Source organism: Eubalaena glacialis, chromosome 18 (assembly GCF_028564815.1).
Source record: "Eubalaena glacialis isolate mEubGla1 chromosome 18, mEubGla1.1.hap2.+ XY, whole genome shotgun sequence".
NCBI lineage: Eukaryota > Metazoa > Chordata > Mammalia > Artiodactyla > Balaenidae > Eubalaena > Eubalaena glacialis.
Window position 1 is genome coordinate 17,433,953 of NC_083733.1, and position 23,320 is coordinate 17,457,272.

The 23,320-nt window shown below is 44.1% G+C and overlaps 2 protein-coding genes across 4 annotated transcripts in view; one reads left to right on the plus strand and one right to left on the minus strand.

The window, feature by feature from the left end:
• Positions 1-4,996, minus strand: part of WWP2 (WW domain containing E3 ubiquitin protein ligase 2) — a 145,579-nt gene extending 140,583 nt beyond the window's left edge. For 2 of the 3 annotated variants that reach the window (XM_061174378.1, XM_061174376.1), the window contains exon 1: positions 4,909-4,996. The gene's annotated coding sequence lies outside the window, so the exon portion shown is untranslated. Of the gene's footprint in view, positions 1-4,905 lie in introns of all 3 variants that reach the window. The other variant, XM_061174377.1, reaches the window with a different exon arrangement.
• A 5,114-nt stretch (positions 4,997-10,110) lies between these two features.
• NOB1 (NIN1 (RPN12) binding protein 1 homolog) lies at positions 10,111-22,705 on the plus strand. The gene is made up of 9 exons (XM_061172925.1): positions 10,111-10,278; positions 10,400-10,532; positions 13,040-13,170; positions 15,415-15,486; positions 15,691-15,819; positions 15,904-16,104; positions 16,707-16,804; positions 18,982-19,126; positions 21,940-22,705. The coding sequence occupies exons 1-9, from the start codon at positions 10,216-10,218 to the stop codon at positions 22,207-22,209; spliced, it is 1,242 nt and encodes a 413-aa protein (XP_061028908.1). The 5' UTR covers positions 10,111-10,215; the 3' UTR covers positions 22,210-22,705.
• Positions 22,706-23,320: the final 615 nt, after the last annotated feature.

Sequence of the window (23,320 nt, forward strand, 5' to 3'; positions counted from 1 at the left end):
ACATAAGAAGAGAGGGAGGGAGGGACATGGGAAGTCACAGCATTGGAAGCGCAGTGGAATTATAAGCTAGTAATAAAAGAGACTGGGGAGTTCTCTGGTGGCCTAGAGGTTAGGATTCTAGGCTTTCACTGCCATGGCCCGGGTTCAATCCCTGGCTGGGGAAGTGAGGTCCCACAAACCGCACGGCCCAGTCAGAAAAAAAAGAAAAGAGAGAGAGAGACTGGAAAAAAGAAAAGAGAGAGAGAGACTGGAAAGCAGTTCTAAGGACAAAACAGGAAGCAAAAGGCATGGGTGACACAGAGAGAAAGAGGACCTGCCCTAGGTCAGGGCTGCCAAATCTTGATATTCGGTATATTCCTAGAAATGGTGATTAACACTTGACTGAAAGCACTGAATGTTTGTTTTCAAGCTGCTGGGGGTGAGGCAGGAACAGGGGACTACAACCTTCTCAAAAAGATTCAGTTGGTTCTTTTTAAGAGAAACAAGATCTTCCCTTTTGTCCCTACCTCTCAGAAATTCCAGAGTCTGTAATAGTCTGAAGCAACCCAAAGTCACTCACTGACTTGATTCCAGTGGAAGGTGATGTTCATGCATCCACTACTGCATATCTTACTGACAGAAGCATCAGATCTGGGCTCAGAAGACTAAGATTCAAATGCCAGCTCCTCCATCTCTTAGCTACATGACCTTATGCACAGGTCACTTCACCACAGTGAGGTTGTTTGTTTTAAATCTATAAAACAGCAGGATGCCTGGCAACAACATACATTCAATACATGTTAGGTAGAACCAATATTTTAAACATTAAAAAGCCATTACCCATCCTTCCAAGCTGTCTCTTTCCCATTCTTCTTGGAGGTCTCTAAATTGGTTGCCAACCCAGAAAGCCTGACTAATTCCAGAAACTGGGACTTAAATTGATTTCAGCGGCACTACAAAGATGCACGCTTGGAAAAGTAGCCTCCTTAGGAAGAAAAGAGACCCATTAGCTTGTGGTTTTCAAAACGGTCTTTAAATGAAAAGTGAAAAGGAGAGAAAACTAAGTTCCCCAAGATATAATGCAATGCTTTGCTATACTTAAAATACCTACTAGTATAATAGTATAAACTGAGATTTTTGTCTCAAAGTTGAACTTCTAGCACTCCTCTTGGCTATGTATCCACATTACGCCCTAAGTGACCTCCCTCAGTCTCTTAGCTCTAAATACCATCTTCGTGCTAACTGCTTCCACATGTACATCCCCAGCCCAGCCCGGCTCCAGACTTCCCTATCTAACTGCCCATGACACCTTCACTTGTTTTTCTACTGGGCATTTTACAATCAGTGTGAAAGAAATTCAGCCCCAGCCCTGTTCCTCCTACAGTCTTCCCATTTCAGTTAATGGCAATTCCATTCTTCCAGGTGTTCACGCCAAAGATTGCAGGGTTGCCATGACTCCTTTCTTCCTCTCACATCCCACCTCCACACACCCTGTTGGCTGTACTTCAAAATATACCCAGGGCCCGACCGCTGCTGGCCACCTCCATCACTACCACCCAGGCCATCCTTCACCTGGATCACGGCAGGAGCCTCTAAACTTGTCTCCCTGCTTCTACTTCTCACTCCTCTTTGCTTTCTCCACAAGGCAACCAGAGTAAGCCTGTTAAAAGGCAGGATGAAACGTGTCCACTCCACTGCTCAAAACCCTCCAATGGCCCAACTCACTCTGAGGGAAAATCAACATCCCCACGAGAGCCTGCAAGGCCCCCACGACCTGCCCATCTCTCCCTTACCCCCAACGCCTCTCTGACCTCATCCTCTCCATCCCCCCTTAACCACCCCCTCCAACCACCCCCTCCGGCCACACCGGCCTCCAGGCAGGTCCACCAACCTGCCAGGGGTGGCCCTTCCTTCGGGCTTTTGAGCTTGCTCTTTCCTCTGCCTGGACCACTGTGTCCCCATTTAGCCACATGGCTCATTTCCTCACCTCCTTCAGATCTTTGCTCAACCGTCACCTTCTCAGGAAGACTTTCTAAGGACCCTCTTCAAAACCGCAATGCCAGCCAACAACCCACATCCTGCCTCCCTCCTTTATAACAATGTAATGTGCATTTTACTTGGTTATTTTGTTTATTGTGCCTTTCCCCACTAAAATTTAAGATCCACAAGGGCAGGGGTTTTTGCCTTCCTTGTGTACTATAGTCCTGGCGTTCGTAATAGCACTGTCCAATATAATTTTTAATTTCCTAGGAAACATTTTAAAAACTAAATAGGGGACTTCCCTGGTGGCGCAGTGGTTAGGAATCTGCCTGCCAATGCAGGGGACATTGGTTCAAGCCCTGGTCCGGGAAGATCCCACATGCCGCGGAGCAACTAAGCCCGTGCGCCACAACTACTGAGCCTGCGCTCTACAGCCTGTGAGCCACAACTACTGAGCCCGCGTGCCGCAGCTACTGAAGCCCACGCGCCTAGAGCCCGTGCTCCGCAACAAGAGAAGCCACCGCAATGAGAAGCACGCGCACCGCAATGAAAAGTAGCCCCCGCTCGCTGCAACTAGAGAAAGCCCACGCGCAGCAACAAAGACCCAACGCAGCCTAAAATAAATAAATAAATAAATTTAAAATAGGTACAGCTTTAAAAAAAATTTTTTTTATTAAAAAAAATAAATAAAAACTACAAAGAAACAGAGGAAATTTCAACTCTATTGTATTTAACCCAAAAACTTTAAATGTTATGATTTATAGCATATATTTATATTATATTTATCATTTATTATATTTTAAAAAATCAATGAGATAGTTTACCTTTTTTTTTTTCATATTAAGTCTTCAAAAATCTGGTGTGTATTTTATACTCATAGCCTACCCCCAGTGTTCAACACTGGAAAGTGACCACCATACTGGACAATGCAACTCTAGAACAATGCCTAGCACAGAGTAGGTATTTATAAATATTCATTGAATGAAAAAATGTTTTCCCAGGAAGAGGCAGCTATGATATAGCACAGGATTTTCTAAACTTCAGTTACACTCCATATTCACAATTTTTGCTGTAACCTGTACTATTTTTCCCTTAAAATGTCATACTTTGTCCACTTGAAAAAATATTTTAAAATAAAACTTTATGTTGCCTCTATAAATGGAAAAGAATGGGTCTAAGGATAAAATGCCTGGGCGTGAGTCCCTACTCAGTCACTCACTACTTCCAGACTCTAAAGCAAGGACTTCACTAAGCCTCAGTTTCTTCATCTGCAGAATAGGGACAATTCCAACCGTCACAGGATCATGGTGAAAATTAAATGAGATGCTGTCATAAGCTCTTTACAATTGGGAAAGTAGTCATTAAATAAAGGAGACTGAGAAGCCAACCCAAGCCTTTTCCTCATACCTGTCATTTTCACATGGACCAATAACAGAAAATGGCAAGCTTGTCTGACAAGAGAAGAGCTAGGACTCAGGTTCAAATCTCTTGTCCTCCACTTACAGGTCTGTGACCTTTAGAAATTCATTTATTCACCAAACACCAAGTGCCCACAACATGACAGGCACTAGGCTAGGAGCCAAACAGTCAAATAAGATATGAACCCTGCCCTTGAGGAATTTGCAGTCTAGCAGGGAGAAAGAGACCAGCAGACAAGAAAAAGCAAACAACTGTCAAAAAATCAAGTCATCTCTCTTAGGTCTGTTTGTTCACTGTGAAATGGGAATAACACCTTCCCAATCTAACTCACAGAGCTGCCACAAAAATCAATTTTTAAATGTTTGTGAAGTACTCCAAAAATCTGAACTCATTATACATTAGCAAAGTACTTTTCTTTTTCCTACTTGTAACCCAAAACAACTCCGGCTCCTGTAAATGTCCAGTTTGAACATTCACTCCAATTGTACCACATCTGTGAAATTCATTCCACTTTTGCAAATGTTAGTAAACACAAGGAAAAAGAGGATAAACAGCTTTGGCACAGGTATTTAATCTCAAAATTATGATCCAGGTCACAGTTCTAAGGAACAAAACACAGACCTCTCAGTCAGCTACCTAGTTACAGTTTGTCAAGATAAGCAGTCACATGGTAAAGGAAACTGAATAATTTAAACTGAAGAAAGAGGAAAACTCATGAAGCAGGGTAGGTAGACAGTGTCCAAGGTTACAGCAGTCTCTGCATTGGTGAGGTAATGCTGGGATTAGGTCGTGCTCAACATGGTAGGCTAAAAGCCATTTTATGGCCAGAGCAAAGTGCCCACACTCTTTTTTTTAAGCCTAGAAGTTGATCTGATCTGAGAAAATCTCAAAGAAAGATGATCCCAAGGGCTAGGTTCCCAAGAAGTGGAAACCCTACCCAAGCAGGAGTAAGTGGGTGTGACGAAAGCAAGATGATCAAGATTCTGTGCTCCTTCCTGAAGTTTAAAAACTGAATGGGACCAAAATCAAAGTCTCGGGTACCAATCATTTACAAAGAGGAAGGAAGGAAAAGACTCTCAGGTGCGGTTCAGGCTGCATCTTCATACTGATTTCTCCTTCTTTCCCTCCATGTCACTCGCCCAATCTCAGGCGACCCATTCCAACTCAGCCCCAAGTCGCCCCTTCCCCCTGTTCCGATCCCTGCACAAAGGTCACTCCTCTTCATCCCTGGCACCTAAGATGCTTTCCCCTTCCGGGAGGACTTGCTGGCCGCCGCACCCATGACTGCCTTCGCGCCCGCCTCGGAGCAGCCCCCGCGCACGACCCGCGGCGAGCCCACCCCTCTCGGGCGGGAACCGGGACACCCCTCCTCGGAGGCCGGAACCGCCGCGCCAGGCCCCTCCCACAGGAAGCCGCCGCCCCCCAGCGCCCTGGCCGCGCCTCCCCCGGCCCACCCCGCGCCGCCCGCCACTCCCGGACTTCCCCGCGCCCCCGCCCGCCCGCCGCGCCCCCAGAGCCGGTGCTCGCTACCTGCTGCGGCCACAGAAGCGGCGCCCAACTCCTCTCCCACTTCCGCCTTCCACCGCCCGCACTCGGGCCAGGTCACGTGACCACGGGCGGTCACCTGACCCGGAAGAGGCTGGCCGGACCGCAGGTGTGTGCAACCTAGGCCAGGCCTGAGAACCTCTGGCCAGAAGGCCTTCTTACCCTCTGTATGTTTAAAAGTGGGAGGGTTTTCCACTCGCTAGATGGTCCCGGAGCAATCAAATAAAATGAGGGCTCGCTGAGTGCCAGGCGCTTCATATACTCCTCCCATCAACCCCGAGGGCGGGCCTGTCTTAGCCCCATTTTACAAGTGAGAGGAGGCGTTCAATCAAGTCAGCAGATATTTATTGAACTCAGGGTTACCATATAAAATACAGGACGCCCAGTTAAATTTGAATTTTAGATAAACAACCATTAATACGTAGGTGTGCCCCAAATACTGCCTGGTACAGTACATGTTTATACTAAAAAACTACTTGTTGTTGATACTCATATTTAATTAGGCATCTTGTGTTTTAATTTGCTATATCTGACGACCCAAAGCCTACTATGTGCCAGGCACGGTTCTAGGCTCTAGAAATACAAAAGTAGCTTTTGTGGAGCATCCGTTCTTGTGACATAAAACAAAGGCAGAAAGGCTCCAAAACTCTTGCTGGGGGTCCATAAAGTGCCCCACCACACCAAACTAACCCCCATTTCCTTAGTATACAGAGTAGACAGACCTTTATGAACTAGAAAAAACATTTTAAATCAATATTCTTTACTGATGGTTGAGAACTTCAGCTTTGAAAAGTTGAATGAAGGCTCAATTTTTCACTTTTAATCACCATTAACTAAAATTAATACTAATCACCTAATTAGCTCTAAGCACTGTGCACTAATTATTCTGTTATTTTTGGGTCTTCCAGTTTGGATGGATCCTGTTATGCGTACAAATGAAACTGGTCGAGCATTTAGTCTCTATTTTGCCATTCCAAATCCATCCAGGAGATGGCCTTTCAAGGAGCTACAGCTCTCTCTTAACACCTTAATTCCTATCTAAAAAACTATTAAAATTTCTCTAGTAACATTGATGGGAGTTGTACAAATTCTCTTCTAGGGGAATTAGGGAAGGCCTCTTTGATTTGGTGGCATTTGAGTAGGTGTTGACCAAAAGGAAAAAAGGGACTAGGCAAGGCAGGCTCTCACTGTACATTAAAGAAGTAAAAGCTAAATATATACCTGGACCTATAAAGGCTCTAGGTGATACCTCCCACCCCTCCCCTTTGTTTCATCTCATTTCCAACTACTCTTTCACTCAGTACCCTGCTTCAGCCACTCTGGCCTGAGGGCCTTTGGACTGGCTTTTCCCTCTTCCTATAAAGCTCTTTCCCCAGGTAGTCAGTTGGCTCACCCCCTCATCTCTTTCAGATCTTTGCTTAACTGTCCCTTTCAGTGAAGCCTTTCCTGATCACCCTATTTAAAATTGCAACTCATTTCTTCCTTCCCCTCCTACCAGCCCCTTCCTGCTTTATTTTTTCTCTCCATATTTCCTCAACTTAGCACTATCTGACTTTCATATGAATATGTGTGTATGTATGTGTGTGTGTGTGTATGTATATATAAAGTCTGTTTCCCACTACAAAAATTACGAAGACAGGAGCTATAACCCAGCCCTCAAAGCAGTGCCTGGCCCATAGGAGGCCTCTTTAAACAATCTGTTGAACGAATAGACTTCATCAACATTTATTGAGCACTGAACTCATTGCTGTAGGTCCTACAGTATAGGAGATTTTTTTTTAAGACACATAAAAAATCTGAAATATGTCATCATAAAAGTGCCCTGCAGGGGCTTCCCTGGTGGCGCAGTGGTTGAGAATCTGCCTGCCAATGCAGGGGACACGGGTTCGAGCCCTGGTCTGGGAAGATCCCACATGCTGCGGAGCAAGTAGGCCCGTGAGCCACAACTACTGAGCCTGCGCGTCTGGAGCCTGTGCTCCGCAACAGGAGAGGCTGCGATAGTGAGAGGCCTGTGCACCGCGATGAAGAGTGGCCCCCGCTTGCCACAACTAGAGAAAGCCCTCGCACAAAAACGAAGACCCAACACAGCCATAAATAAATAAATAAATAAAATTTTTAAAATTTATTTAAAAAAAAAAAAAGTGCCCTGCAAAAGTTAAAAAGTAAATTGAAATGTTCATTTAAGGAGAAAGACCCCTAAAACACAGTCCCTGATTTCCAACCTACTTAAAGAAGACACACAATTAACTACAATGCAAAGCAGAAGTAATAACTGCTTATTGAGTGATAGAATCAAAATGTCTTAAGTATGGTGAGAAAGAAGGGTTCAAATCCATCCTTGGAGAAAAATCTGATTTGGGTAATGAGGACCAGTTTACAAAGGAAACAATAGAGCTGCTTCTTGGAGACTAAGTAAGCAGGGATTGGCCAGCAGAATTTTCAGGCAGAAGAGAAAACAAGGGCAAAGGCAGAGACAAGGAAGTCCAGGACACTCCCAGGAAAGTCCAGAGGAATTCTAGGGACACTTACTGATTGCATGTAGTTTTTCTCTCCCCTACCCCACTGTTTCAAGCTTTCATCTCCCCTACCCCACTGTTAAGCATATAGTTTCATAGCTTGTACATTTTCCAGTCCTGCAAGTGAAGTCAGCTCTCCACTGGCACACAAGCAAGGCGTTTCTCTTTCATAAAGGGCCTCACATGTAAAAGTTGTCATTACCTCCAGATAAGTTATACGTGGAGTTCTTCTACATATGTTTGAAAGTGTTAATTTGTTAAGGTAAACTGTTTCAAGTGACCATAATTTCATAACAATGTTTTGGATTTCTTCACTTTTTAAAAAACAAGGAGCTTCAAAAAATTGAAGTGTTTCAGGGTTCACTTCACTTCTGAGAGAACCTGTCCCCAGACACCCTGTGCTACCACAGGCACTACCCTCAACTCCCTGAACACTCCCTTTGGACTTTCATACCTCAATGCCTTTGCCCTACTCATCCCTCAAGATTTGGCTCCAAGGTCATAAACTCGAAGGTGCCCCTAGACACTATACAAAATATCACTTTGTTCATAACTGTTATATCACCCAAATTGTGGTGGTATAAATTAGCTCTCAGTACTTATTTGTTCACTAAATAAGAGTCCTTCTAAGGCTTCAGTGGACTTGAAGAGTAGCGAGCCTTACAGGGAAACAGAAAAGGGATTAAAGTATTACAAAAAATGACAAAAACTACAAAATGTCAAGAAACCTTTTATATTAACAAGTATTTTTAATATTTACTAGAAAGTGAATGGCTCAGAGCCTGATCTTTCTTTCCCTGGGTATTCCCCTAAATCAGTGGTTCTCAAGTGTGGCCCCAGGTCAGCAGCATCAGCATCATCTGGAACTTATTAAAAATGCAGATTCTCCCACCCTGCCCAGACCTACTGAATCAGAAACTGAAGATGAACCCCAGCTATCTAGTTTTCCAAGCTCTCCAGGGGATCCTAATTCACAGTCAAGTTTGAGAACACTGATCTAGATCATTCTTCTTCACCCTAGTGTCTACAGAATTATTGCCAACTTCAATAAACCTCTTTTATTGTGGAGTCTAGTTTCTATATACTCCCTCCCTTTTTAGGCAACAGGAGCAATTGAGGAAGAACTTAGAGATAGGAATGTTAGTGTTGAGTGGATTATATTTTCTAGGCATGAAATAAAAACTTGACTAGAGTAATGAGAATGAATGGAGAGGAGACCCAGGCACCTCAAAACAATTCAGAAGTGACATTAGTAAAGTTTAGCAAGAGGAGTATGGGTTGAGACTGGGAATAAGGATGACTCAGAGATTCTTACCTTGAGTGCCTTTTTTGGTAATGCCATTCGTAAAAATAGGAACTCAACCAGTGAAGAAAGTTTAAGCGGGGGCAGGAGAGAAAACTACCTTAGTTTTAACCTTCCTCCTGAGTGAAGATGCCAAAAATTTTCAGAAAGATGTGGCCAACGGCTAGTCTAGGGAATAAACAGGGATTGGACCTGTAGATTCCAAAGGCATTCCGATAATGCGATAATTGTGATAAGCCTTGGGGATAGATAGTATTGGTGAAAGAGAAAACTTAGACACAGCGGCCAAGACAGTTCTGTGGTGGGTGCCCCATGAGCAAGGCAGAAGAGATGGCAGTGAAGGAGGGTGAGAAATCATCAGAGACACAGGGGGACCAGGATAGTGATGTATCACCAAAGTGAGGCAAGGAGACAGTCCAGAAAGAGGAAATGGTCAGCATTGTAAAATTCTGCAGAGAAACTGAAAATATCGAGAAATAAGAACAAAAAAATTGATATGATAGGGAATTCCCTGGCGGTCTAGGCACTTAGGATTCGGCACTTTCACTGCTGGGGCCGGGGTTCGATCCCTGGTTGGGGAACTAAGATCCCGCAAAAAAGAAAAAAGAAAAAAGAAAAAAATTGAGACATCTGGGGAAGGAAAAGGGATTTGGGCACCTGTTAAAAGACCCCCCCAGGGCAGTGAACAATTTTTGGAGGTACGATGGATAAAGTATAACTAAGGGGTAAAAACTGGAGTGAAGACTTGACAAAGAAAGTTTAGAATAACTCAACACCTCTGAAGATGGATGACTGAAAACTCAAGTCATCATTCAGCCAAAATTCGCCAGCATGAATTTCTAACAGACCAGATCTCATAATTATGGAATCTCAGCAAGGAATTATGAGCCTCGTTTATGTAAGTGGCGTAAGAGATCCTGGACCCAAGTTGCTCAAAATGAAGCGGGGGTAAGTAAACAAGCAGCGGTCGGTATGGCACAGTAGTAAGAAAGCAGCTCTGAGTCGGTTTGTTTCAGTGTTAATCTCGATACCCCACTAACTACCCATGTTAGTTGGGTCTAGTTTTCTTGAGCAGCTACCCCCTACCTGTAAAATAGTACCTATTTCATAGGGTTGTTGTGATCTTTAAATTAGGGCATCTGTATTGATTGACTCTTAACAATGAAACTAATACAGACTATTTGCATTTAAGCGTAAAGAAGGCGCTAAGGAGCAGACGCCAAAGCAAATTTCCTCGGGTGGCCCCCCCCCCCCGCTCCTCCCAAGCTTTGACCCCGCCCACACCTCCCAGGCAGAGCTGGCGGCCTCACCGCGCATGCGCTTGGGGAGCCCTGAGCCGGAAGATGCTGGCGCGGCCGCCAGGAGACGCCGCTTAGCCGCGGCTGCTCGTCCCGGCTCCCAGAAGCCCGGATTGGGACAGAGGGGCGGGCGCAATCTGCATGCGCACGCACGCTCCGGTCTCGATGGACCAACATGGCGCCGGTGGAGCATGTTGTAGCCGATGCAGGGGCTTTCCTGCAGGACGCGGCTCTCCAGGTACAGGGAGCTCCGGCGGAGAGGAGCGGGGTCTGGGCTGGTGGCCCCTAAAGGAGCTTGGGAAATCGGGCAGCGCGTTGCGTGGTGCGGGCGGGTGTGAGTTGGGCCGGTCTCCCCTCAGGACATCGGGAACAACATCTACACCATTCGGGATGTGATCAGCGAGATTCGGGATAAGGCCACGCGCAGGCGGCTGGCAGTCCTGCCCTACGAGCTGCGTTTCAAGGAGCCCTTCCCGGAATACGTGCGACTGGGTGAGTGTCTCTGCCCGGTGTTAATGGCGAAGCTGTTTCCCGGGTTGCTGACTGAACCTGCTCTGGTTCTAGTCGGAGTCTGGATACTTTATCAGAGTTGATTTAGAAACTGCACGGTCGGGCAGAAATAGAGACATAGATGGAGAGAACAAACGTATCGACACCAAGGGGGGAAAGTGGCAGGGGGTGGTGGTGGTGGTGGTGGGATGAATTGGGAGATTGGGATTGACATGTATACACTAATATGTATAAAATGGATAACCAATAAGAACCTGCTGTATAAAAAAATAAATAAAATTCAAAAATTCAAAAAATAAATAAGTAAATAAAAGAAACTGCACGATCTAGGAGACCGTGGTGGGAGAGAGGAGTTCTGGGTCATGAGTCAGCCAGGCCTTGCCAGTTACTAGTTATGTGCCCTTGGGAATATCATTCAGACGCTCTAGGCCTTGGTTGCTCCATCTGTAAAATGGGATTAACAATAGTACCTACCCCAGGGGTTGCTGGGAGCATTAAATGAGGAATAATATCACTCAGCACAGTGTCCAGCGCTTTGTAAGTATTCGATAAATTTGTTTGGATTAAAAATAGAAGATGCGAGGGAGCTGCAAGAGGGAGGAGATATGGGGATATATGTATATGTATAGCTGATTCACTTTGTTATACAGCAGAAAGTAACACACCATTGTAAAGCAATTATACTCCAATAAAGATGTTAAAAAGATTTAAGATTTAGAAGAACCCAGATCTCTTACTCTCGCCCATTTCTTTTCCGTAGATAAGAGTGATGACTGTTTTGGATATGGAGGCCAGCCTCAAGTCAGAAAAAGGGATGGCTTTTAGGCCTTACATTAGTCCTGAAAGAAAACTAAACAACTCTCACTTGGCTTAGGAGTCAGCGTTGTTCTTTTGTTAGGGATTAAGGCGATGATCCTGCCCAGGAAAGGACCTAGGTGGTTGGAAGTGTTTTAGGGTTTAAAGGCTGATAATGGAGATGTTGTTATCTACACTATTTGTGACTTCTTTAGCATTCTGCAGCATCCTAGCTGTGTGATCTTTGACAAGTTACTTAATCTTTTTGAGGAAATACTAACAGTACTTACTTCATAAGATTTGGCTGAAGCATTCCCACTCCTGGGCATATATCCAGACAAAACTATAGTAATTCAAAAAGATACATGCACTCCTATATTCATAGCAGCACTATTCACAATAGCCAAGACATGGAAACAACCTAAATGTCCATTGATGATGAACAGATAAAGATGATATGGTACATGTATACAATGGAATACTACTCAGCCATAAAAAAGAACGAAATAATGCCATTTGCAGCAACATGGATGTAACTAGAGATTATCATACTAAGTGAAGTCAGAAAGAGAAAGACAAATAACCATATGATATGACTTATATGTGGAATCTAAAATATGACACAAATGAACCTTTCTGAAATAGAAACAGAATCACAGACATAGAGAACAGACTTGTGGTTGCCAAGGGGAAGGGGGTTGGGAGAGGTTGGGGTGAGCAGATGTAAGCTTTTATATATAAAACGGATAAACAACAAGATGCTACTGTATAGCACAGACAGCTATATTCAATATCCAATGATAAACCATAATGGAAAAGAATATTTTAAAAAGGAATGTATGTATATGTATAACTGAATTACTTTGCTGTGCAGCAGTAATTAACAACATTGTAAATAAACTATACTTCAGTTTAAAAAAAAAAGATTTGGCTGAAGGATAAAATGAAAAGTTTTAAACACAGTGCCTGATACATAGTAAGTGCCCACTGAATTTTAGCTGCTTTTAATTAATAGCTGCATTTTTAGAAAATGTGAGCCGTATACTTATTGTTCCTTGTGCTAGTGTAGCAGAAGACACCTTTCTGTTAATGTGTCAAGATATTATTGTATGTGTTTGTTATTGATGTCTCAGGAGAATAACAATAGCAACAGCTGGAGTTTACTTTGTGTTAAATAGGGATGTGGGTTTTCTTGTCGGGTGGGTTTACATAAAAAACTGATATTTGTTACAGAATAACCCAATATTTTTGTTTCATGATTGACAATTATTGGCTGAATCAGCTTTCCGTCCCATTTTGGAATCTGATCATTCTATTAATATGGATTGTTAGAATCAAAGAATTTTATTGCTGGGAGAGAAGAGACCTTCTATTCAAACATAATACCCAAGCCTAGATAAGGAACTCTCATTTGCAAATATTATGCTAACTTTTGTTGACTTTCTATTAACTTTGTTCTGTTCCTTCATCTGCACTCAGTAAAGACATCACTGTAAACCTAACTGGCAGAAATCTTGGTGATAGAGAATACAAATGTATCAATTGTGAATAGAAAAAGATCAGGAAATGGATGAAAGTGTTAAGAGGTTTTTCTTGGGATACTGATCCTAAGTTCTTTTCATACTTAAATTATGGTTATCCAAGGTCATATAGCTCTTTGCTTTTAACTGAAGTTGGGAATCTCTTGTTTACAGTGACTGAGTTTTCAAAGAAAACTGGAGACTATCCCAGCCTCTCTGCCACAGATATCCAAGTACTGGCACTTACCTACCAGCTGGAAGCAGAGTTTGTTGGGGTGTCTCACCTAAAACAAGAACCAGAAAAGGTAAATAAGAAAGATTGTTGGTTTTATCTGTTTTAACTTTTTTATTATGAGAACTATCAGATGTACAGAAGTAGAGGGAATAGTATAATGGACCCAGTGTCCCCATCATTCTGCCTCCACAGTTATCAACTCATGATCTGTTTTCATCTTTACCCAACCCCAGCCCTGAATATTTTGAACTCAGACATCCTAACATTTCACTGATAGATGTTTCTTGGTGTGTCTCTAAAGATAAGGTATGTCTCTTAAAAAAATAACCACAAAACCAATATTACACCTACACAAAATTAATAGTAATTCCCTGATATCATCAAATATCCAATCTGTGTTCACATTTCTCAATTATTTTATAAATTTTTTTTAATAGTTTACTTGTTTGGATCAGGATCCAGATAAGGTTCATACATTGCAATTAGCAAACATGTCTCAGTCTTGACCTGTAGGTTCTTGGTAAGGTTGCTTAAATTTAAAAATGCAGGGACTTCCCTGGTGGCACAGTGGTTAAGACTTCACGCTCCCAATGCAGGGGGTCCAGGTTCAGTCCCTGCTCAGGGAACTAGATCCCCATGCCGCAACTAAGGAGCCCGCCTGTCGCAACTAAGACCTGGTGCAACCAAATAGATAAAATAAATTAAAATAATAATAAAATGCAGAAAGAGTAAAAACCAACTATATTCTCACTTTTTTTTTTTTTTTTTTTGTGGCTGCGTTGGGTCTTCGTTGCCGCGGACAGGCTTTCTCTAGTTGTGGCGAGCGGGGGCTGCTCTTCATTGCAGTGCACGGGCTCTAGGTGCGCAGGCCTCAGTAGTTGTGGCTCACAGGCTCTAGAGCGCAGGCTCAGTAGTTGTGGTGCACGGGCTTAGTTGCTCCATGGCATGTGGGATCTTCCTGGACCAGGGCTTGAACCTGTGTTTCCTGCATTGGCAGGCAGATTCTTAACCACTGCGCCATCAGGGAAGCCCCTCTCACTAGTTTTTTAAAAATAGAATTCTTTTCCAGAAGCAAGCAAGAAAGAACACTTTAAATGATTACCATCTTTTTCAACTCTTGCTACCTTCAAAATTCTGGGTTCCTGTTGTGCTTTTAGGGACTTGTCCAGCTTGGCTAAGTTGAAGAGACTAATGGTTTTGTGCCTGGACCCCATTGCCTGTTTCCAGGCCAGAGGATTTTGAAAGATAGATTATTAACCTTATACTGTAATAAGTAATTTCAAGTAGTGTTTGCAAAGAATTACTTGATCTCCGCTGTCTAAGGTCATCAAAACTGTAGTGGGCTCATGATTCTATTCTAGTCAGAACTGCCTTCACTTGTTTTCAACCAAGTGTAGAGTCCTCCAATCCCAAGAAGTCTAAAAGTGATGCCTAAAATATAGACATCTGTGTGTCACCAGAATGTTTTGGGGCGATGGGAGTGAAGGGAATAGTTTTATATAAACTCTGACTTTGTGGCTCAGTTGGGTTTCTGCTTTGGCGTCTGTCAATTTGAGATCCCTAAAAATTGCCCTTTCCTGCAGTCTTTTGGGCAGGAGTTAGCTGTTTTGTATCGGAAGCTTTAAAACAGCCTGTCTTTTGACCCAGCAATTCCACTCTTAGGCATTTATCCTAAGGATATAACCAAAGATACTTCCAAGTTTTACACATAATGATGTTCATTAAACCTTTATGTCTAGGGACAAAAAAGAAATGTCCTCAAGTGGTTATTTGGTAGTAGTGGAATCCCTGAATAATTCTTTACGGGCTTCCCTGGTGGCTCAGTGGTTAAGAATCCGCCTGCCAATGCAGGGGACACGGGTTCGAGCCCTGGTCCGGGAAGATCCCACATGCCGCAGAGCTACTAAGCCCGTGCGCCACAACTACTGAGCCTGCGCTCTAGAGCCCGCGAGCCACAACTACTGAAGCCCGTGCGCCTAGAGGCCATGCTCCGCAACAAGAAAAGCCACTGCAGTGAGAAGCCCGTGCACCGCAATGAAGAGTAGCCCCCCGCTCACCGCAACTAGAAAAAAGGCCGCGCACAGCAACAAAGACCCAACGCAGCCAAAAATAAAAATAAATAAATTTATTAAAAAAAAAAATTCTTTACATATATTTTTATGTTTTCCACTTTTTAAAAAACATTGAATATCTTTTATTTCAATAACCAGGGGGAAGTATTTTGTTTTCTGTTTTTTAAATTACTCTTCCATGTTGAATTTTCACCCTGTATTTCTTTGCTTAGAGCTGTCACTTTTTTCTTTTCTTTTTAAAGGTTAAAGTGAGTTCATCAGTTCAGCACCCAGAAACTCCTCTACACATTACTGGTTTCCATCTGCCCTCAAAGGTAATTTCTTAGGCCAGGCTCTTCATGCTCTTTTCTGTTACATGTCAGATCTCCACAAATTGTCTGTTTAGAGGGAACCAAATTTACCTAGACAGATACCATAGTTTGTCCATCCTTGTCTGATCTAGCTTATATATCGTATATCATTTCATCTATAACCCTCTCAATTTTCAGGTTTTAAAATTATTTTTCTTTTAACTTCAGCCTAAACCCACACGAGGAACAGTAGAACATGGACACCCAGTCGGTGAGCCTGAGGACCTAGAATTCAGTTCCTTTCTGTTCTGGAGAAATCCTTTGCCTAATATTGATCATGAACTGCAGGAGCTGCTGGTAAGGCCCTGCTGTATGATCTCCTGATGACAACAGACTAGCTGCTCCTGTGGGCGAGAAGTTTGAATTCTGTTAACGTTTCAGATTGACAAAGGTGAGGCTATTCCAAGTGAGGAAGAGAACGAAGAGAATGGATTTGAAGAAAGGAAGGACCAAGACAGTGATGATGACGGGGGTGGGTGGATAACCCCCAGCAACATCAAGCAGGTCCAGCAGGAGATGAAGCAGTGCGCCATCCCGAAGGATGTGCGGGTCGGCTGTGTGACTACAGACTTCGCCATGCAGGTGGATGGAATGGGCATCGGCTGGCCCTGGGCTTGGTGGCATACCTGTTACAGGCAGTGGTCCTTTGGAGGTTTGGGGGTGTGTACAGAGCTGTTGTGTAATGCTGCTTTTCCTGGCTCTGGAAACTTTGTGCTCTTTGGTAATTTTTAGTTTTGCTTGGAGGTTAGGGAATCATAGTATACCTACAGAAGGTATATGGTATATTAAATTTCTAATGTTCAATATTCATGATCTGTTGCTGCTTTTCTTTTCAGTGTGCGTAATGTTCTGTGCTCAGTTAAGTATTTGGAGACTGTAGAGGTTTTCAGTCCAGAAATGAGTATACTTGCTCTGACACAATAAATGTCTCTGTTAAGAGAGATTGCTAAAGGAGGCCTTGGCGAAATGATGGTCACGGTCCATGGCACTTGAGATAAGAAAAATCTGGGTCCTTGTCCTAGTTTACATGTCTTGAGAGGTATCCTAAGCTTGCTTTTCTTTAGCAGAAGCCCTTTATGAGCCAAACCAGGGTTTGGGAAGTTCTTTTAACTGTGATTATGCAGATGTTAAACAATTCTTGGTTTTGCTATGAGTTCAGTTTCCCTTTAACTTGTTGGTTGCAGAATGTCCTGCTCCAGATGGGGCTGCATGTGCTGGCCGTGAACGGCCTGCTGATCCGCGAGGCCCGGAGCTACATCTTGCGCTGCCATGGCTGTTTCAAGTATGTAGCCGATAACCTGGGCTCAGTGCCCCTCTGCTGAACACTCCTCTCCTCCTACAGACTACTAAACCTTCTACAGACTACTTGAAGGAGAGCCTTGCCTTGTGTACAGGCATTCCCTCCACCTTGTCATTCCTCCTTGGGCCAGGTTCTGCCCCCACCAGGGCACTGAAAGCCCTGGGACAGAGGTGGCCAGTGACCTCCCACCTGACAAAGCCAGGGCGGGTGTTTTTTGTCCTTACCTTTGTGTATAGGATTAAGGGTGTGGGTTCTGGAGCAAAGAGCCCTAGTCGTTTAGCAGTAAGTGCCGAAATGTTTATGGATGGGATAATGTCTGGGACTTGCTTTGAAATAAAACAGAAGTGGAAGGAATGGGTGAGGGTAGAGATGAAGCTGGGTGATGGGTCCATGAGGGTTCATTGTGCTCTTTGGTTTACTTTATGTTTGAAATTTTCTATTTGAAAAAAAAGTGGACTCTGGATCCAGACTATGTGGGTTCCAATCCAGATTCTGTCTCCTAGTAGCTGTGTGACTTTGCAGAAGTTGGTCAGCTTCTCTGTACCTCAGATTCTTCTTATGTAAAATTAGAAAGGTAGTTGTGAGGAACTAGGGAGATCGTCACATAAAAGAGTGCTTGTTTGGCGCATAGGAAGTGCTCCGTTGAGGTGAACTGTTTAGTTCATTGACCATGCCCTCCTCCCCATTTCTTTTCTGCCTCATGAATTGGTTTTTCTCGTGGTGAGGGCTGGTGTTGTGTGGAGAGGCCCCCGGATCTGAGATCTGGTTGGAATGGAAGAGACTATATTGCAGCCCTGCTGTTGAGTGAAGCATGGCCCTGGGAACTTGGTGGCTTCCAGCCTTTCCACAGATTCAGTCTAGACATGGTGGCCATCATGTCGGGTATCTGGTGGAGCCCCTTACTGTGGAGGCCTGTGTGCACTGCTTTCCGAAGCAGTAAGGTGTCTCTCCCTGTGTCCCCAGTGCTGTTCCACTGACGGTGGAGTAGCCTGGATGAAGCCCTGCTCCCCCACGTGGCTCGGGGCCCATCTCTGTTACCGTCCTCTGCAGGTCTGCTGGGGAGCCACTCCTCAAAACTGCCTCTGCATTCTTTGAACCTTTAGTGTGTAAACGTGCCAGGCTCATGACGGTAAAGCTTTTTGCTTCATGAAATCTCATTTCCCCCATTGTCCTTTGTTACAAAAGCTCTAAGTTCCTCAAATTAACATTCGTTCTTAGAAACACTTGGAAATGTTCTCCATTCTTGTTAGATTAACCCCAGTGACTGAATGGTTTCTTGCACAAAATAATTATTTCCTAGCCCCTGTTGCTTAGTTCACTCGCAGAGACTTCAGGAAGGGGCTTGGCTTCTCTGGCAGTTTCACGCAGCTCTTGTGTCCTTACCACTGGGAACTGAGGGAGAATTCCTCAAGGACAGACACCAGGGCTCCTGCTTGGTCCCTGACAACAGCAGCTTTGCCTGTTCAGGGTCCATCGTTGGGCCTTGAGGGGGTGGGAGAGAGGCAAGGCCTGTGGGTCTGCCTCAGCACCCATACCCATTCAATCATAGCAGCTTTGATAGTGTTTCCTGTATGATTTGTTAGTAAATTCTCAGCACCTCCAGAGCCACCTCCTGGTTTAATGCCTAGGCTGATACTTGGGCACATGGTATTCAGAAATAGTTGAGTAATGTAATAATATGACCCTTGAGAAGGTATGGTGGTGGTAAGAGCACTGACTCTGGAGCCAGATTCCCTGGGCTTATACCTGCCACTTACTAGCTCTATGACCTTGAGCAAGCTACCTTACCTTGCCTCCGTTTCCCCATCCGTAAAATGGAGATATACCAACTTCATAGGGTTATTTTGACATTAAACTTGTGGAATAATGCCTAACGGAATTCAGTAAGAGCTCATTATTACTGTAACAACATTGTGCTCAGTTTTCTTACTAACTTGCTCCTTGTGTCATTTACCTTTGCCGTGGGAGCCGTGCAGCAGCAGTGTGCTTGTATCAGCAGCGTGAGGGCAGGCGGCCTTGGTCTGGGATGTGTGCAGTGCAGTTCAGCCTGTCCCCATTTCTTGTGTCTCCTCCTCTGAGGCCCGAGACTCGCCTTGCGCTCTGGGGATGGGGTTTGCTGCCTCTGGCTCCAGTGTGATGCACCTCCTTTGTTTCTGCAGGACAACATCTGACATGAGCAGAGTGTTCTGTGCACAGTGTGGAAACAAGACACTGAAGAAGGTGTCTGTGACCGTCAGCGACGATGGAACCCTGCGTATGCACTTTTCCCGCAACCCTAAGGTGCTGAATCCTCGGGGCCTCCGGGTGAGTGGTGCATCTTCCGCTCCCCTAACAGCAGGGCCCAGGTCGGGGAAGCGAGACCTTTTAGCACCAGGATCGAAATGATCAGAGAGGACAAACAAACCCTCCTGGTTTCTAAAAATAGTTATTGAAAGCCTGTGATCCAGGGACCAAGGCAGGTGGGGAGAGCTCACAATTCAACCTCCCTGTGAGGTTTTTGAGGAGTTTGCAATCTAAGGAGAAATAACCAGTAATTCCACACGGTAAAAAGCAAGGGCCAAATATATGTGGGGTCACCAAGAGGGAGACGGTTTGCAGGATGGTGGAGGATGGATTTGTGTGGGAATTTGAGGATGGGTAGAATGTCTAGAAGCTTCAAGAACCACAAGGGTAGGTTGTGTAAATACTCAGCACAAGAGAGTCCTGGGCTGGATACACAGCGGGGTTGATTTGTTTTGAGGAATCAGGAGAGAAGGGTTGAGAGACAGGCAAGTATGAGTGTGGCTGACCTGGCTCTGAGTTCTCCAGGTATGGTGCATGTCACAAACATGTGAGAAAGGTTGTTTTTTTTTTTTTAACTTTCTATTTTGAAATAATTTTTTTTAATGGTATCTTATAGTTTTTTTTTTTTAATAAATTTATGTATGTATGTATGTATGGCTGTGTTGGGTCTTCATTGCTGTGCGCGGGCTTTCTCTAGTTGCAGTGAGCAGGAGCTACTCTTCATTGTGGTGCGCGGGCTTCTCATTGTGGCTTCTCTTGTTGCTGAGCACGGGCTCTAGGCGCGCGGGCTTCAGTAGTTGCGGCACATGGGCTCAGTAGTTGTGGCTCGCGGGCTCTAGAGCACAGGCTCAGTAGTTGTGGTGCACGGGCTTAGTTACTCCGCAGCATGTGGGATCTTCCCGGGCCAGGGCTCGAACCCATGTTCCTTGTATTGGCAGGCAGATTCTTAACCACTGCACCACCAGGGAAGCCCCGAAATAATTTTAGATTTATAGAAAAGTTGCCAAAAATAGTGCAAATAATTCCCATTTAGCTTTCACTTAGATTTCCCAATTTAATCATTCACTATATTTGCTTTATCATTTATATGTATATTTTTTCTTTTCCCCTAAACCATCTGAGAGTAAACTGTGCATGATGCCCTTTTGCACCTAGATACTTCAGTGTGTGTTTCCTGAAACAAGGACTTTGTCTTAGATACCCACAATACAATTACCAAAACCAAGAAGTTAACATTACTTCAATACTGTCTAATCTATGGACCATATTCAGACCTTTTTTTTTCTGGCTGTGCCGCGTGGCACGTGGGATTTTAGTTCCCCAACTAAGGATCGAACCCATGCCCCCTGCATTGGAAGTGCAGAGTCTTAACCACTGGACCGCCAGGGGAGTCCTTAGACCATATTCAAACTTTGCCACAGATTTCCTTTACAGCAAGAGAAGGGGGTTTGTTTGGGGTCCAGGATCCAGTCTAGGATCACACGTTGCATTTCATTGTTGCATTTCATTGTCCTGTCTCCTTAGTCTCTTTTAAACTGAAGTAGTTTCTCAGGTCTGCTGTCTTTCATGACCTTGACATTTTTGAACAGTTTTGAAGAGTACAGAGCAATTACTTTGTAGACTATCCTTTACCTTGGGTTTGTCTGGTGTTTCCTCCTGGTTAGATTCAGGCTGTGTCCAATTTACTGCTGATAACTTTGATCACTTAGTTGGAGGTTTCTTGTGTAACCACAATATAATTACCAAAACCAAGATTACCAAATTTCCTGTAAGGTTATTATCTGTAATTAATAAGTAACTTAGAGAAAGATAGTCTGATACTGTGTGAATACTGTTTCTCATCAAACTTTTACTGGTTAAAGTCATCTGAATCAGTTTTTACAATGAAGGTTGCCAAATGGTGATTTTCTAATTCCATCATTTCTTCTCCATCATTCTGCTGTAAAAAGGAACTTTCCCATATATCATTTATATGAGTGTGGTCGCATAGATTTTTATTGTAGTCTGTAGGTTGTGATCCATTGCTATCCTTATTTATTTTGATACTCAAACTGTTCATGGAGCCCCTTCAGGATGGCTTCTGTGTCTTCTTGATGTGCCCCACTTATTCTTGGAACACTTTTACTTTCTGGCACAGCAAGCTGTTCCGACTCTTATACCTCCCTGCCTGTGCCCTGGAATCAGCCATTTCTCTAAGGAGCTCTTAAGTTTTTAGAAGCAAAGATCTGGGCACTGGACAGTGGGTGTGCTCATTGTCCTAGGGTGTCATTAATTCTAGGCCCACAGTGGACAAAGATGGGAAATATTGTATATAAATACACATATTAATATTTTTTCTCTTATCTGTATTAAAAATTGAATTTATAACCAGTTTCAGTTCAACACCAGAGTTCATTCTAGCCCTCCCTCTAATATCCATAACACCCTTCATAACACCATTTTCCATAATTATAATTATTTGTTCAACTGGAGAGAGAGAGAGAGAGTGTGTGTGTGTGTGTGTGTGTGTGTAGTTATTTCAGAAGTGCTAACCTATACCATTATGAAAATGGTACCTGCCTACTAGGGTTCTGTGTTTTAGTGTAATTCTTTCTGTCTTTTGTTGAGGGAATGTAGTCAAAATACCATGTTGCTTTTCATCTGTGAGGTGAGAGTAGGCTCAAGTGGGAAGATGCATGTCATGTACTCAGTGCACAGTAGGCAGTGACGATAGACTCCATTGGTGTCATCTTCCCGCGTGCAGAGTTGTCAGGTAAGCTTTACGTTAACAGGATCTGATGTGTATAAATACGAATCCCTGTCCTCCTAATGGCCTTTCCTCGTCTTATTTGCAGTATTCACTCCCCACTCCCAAAGGGGGCAAGTACGCCATCAACCCCCACCTGACCGAGGACCAGCGCTTCCCTCAGCTGCGACTCTCCCGAAAGGCCAGGCAGAAAACTGATGTGTTTGCCCCTGACTACATAGCTGGGGTGTCTCCCTTTGCAGAGAATGACATCTCCAGCCGGTCAGCTACCTTGCAGGTCCGAGACAGCACCTTGGGAGCCGGCAGGAGACGGTTAAATCCCAATGCTTCCAGAAAGAAGTTTGTGAAGAAAAGGTGAAGTGTGAGCTCCACAGGCAAGCTGGACTGATGCTGTGACTGCCCAGGAGAACCATGTCTCAGGTCCCCAGCTGTGCCAACTCCACAACCACTTGGACACAGAAGAGGCCTGGCTTCCATAGTGCTGCCTCAGGACTCACTGTGGTGCCTCGGGTTGGGTTTGTGGTGGAACCCGCCATCCCTTGGCCTGTGTGCATCCAGAGAGCCAGGATTACTGCCATGTTGAGGGGACTTTGATTAAAACAGAACAAACAGTGCCTGGAACAAATCTTCAACCTTTAAAGAAGGGAACTTCCAAGTGATAATGTATTTCTAGTAAATATAGTTGCAAGCTTCTGTGCATTTTCTTTTTTCTCTTTTTTTTTTTTTTTTTTTTGCTTCTTCTTAGGTAATTTGAGGCAAACACTTACTTAAGGTGTACACCAAAGATCAAGCATTTAGGTCTATCTTTTTGCGGGAAAGTTTATCATAATAAAACTAAGAGCTACCATTTTTTAAAATAAATTTACTTACTTATTTATTTTTGGCTGCGTTGGGTCTTTGTTGCCGCGTGCGGGCTTTCTCTAACTGCGGCTAGCGGGGGCTTCATTGCGGTGCGCGGGCTTCTCATTGCGGTGGCTTCTCTTGTTGCAGAGCATGGGCTCTAGGTGCACGGGCTTCAGTAGTTGCCATGCATAGGCTCAGTAGTTGTGGCTTGCGGGCTCTAGGGCGCGCAGGCTTCAGTAGTGGCTCGTGGGCTTAGTTGCTCTGCGGCATGTGGGATCTTCCCGGACCAGGGATCAAACCCATGTCCCCTGCATTGACAGGCGGATTCTTAACCAGTGCGCCACCAGGGAAGTCCCTTTTTTTTTTTTAACTTATTTTGAACCATGTCAGTCATCCAGGTAAATTCAGTATTCAACTACCTAGAATCTCCCATTGTTAACATTCTCTCCCATTATTAACATTTCTCCTCATTTGCTTCTTCCCTTTCTATACACACAAGCACACAGAGGGAAACAATGTTCTTTTACATAATCACAACACAGTGATCAAATTCGGGAAATTTAACATTGATACTATTATATAACAATTCAAATTTTACCAAATTGTCCCAATACTGTCCTTCATAG

Coding starts and splice junctions, on each gene's coding strand:
- NOB1 (XM_061172925.1), top strand. CDS start 10,216: ATGGCGCCGGTGGAGCATGTTGTAGCCGATGCAGGGGCTTTCCTGCAG. Junction 13,171..15,414: donor TAAAACAAGAACCAGAAAAG/GTAAATAAGAAA, acceptor TTCTTTTTAAAG/GTTAAAGTGAGTTCATCAGT. Junction 19,127..21,939: donor TGAATCCTCGGGGCCTCCGG/GTGAGTGGTGCA, acceptor TCTTATTTGCAG/TATTCACTCCCCACTCCCAA.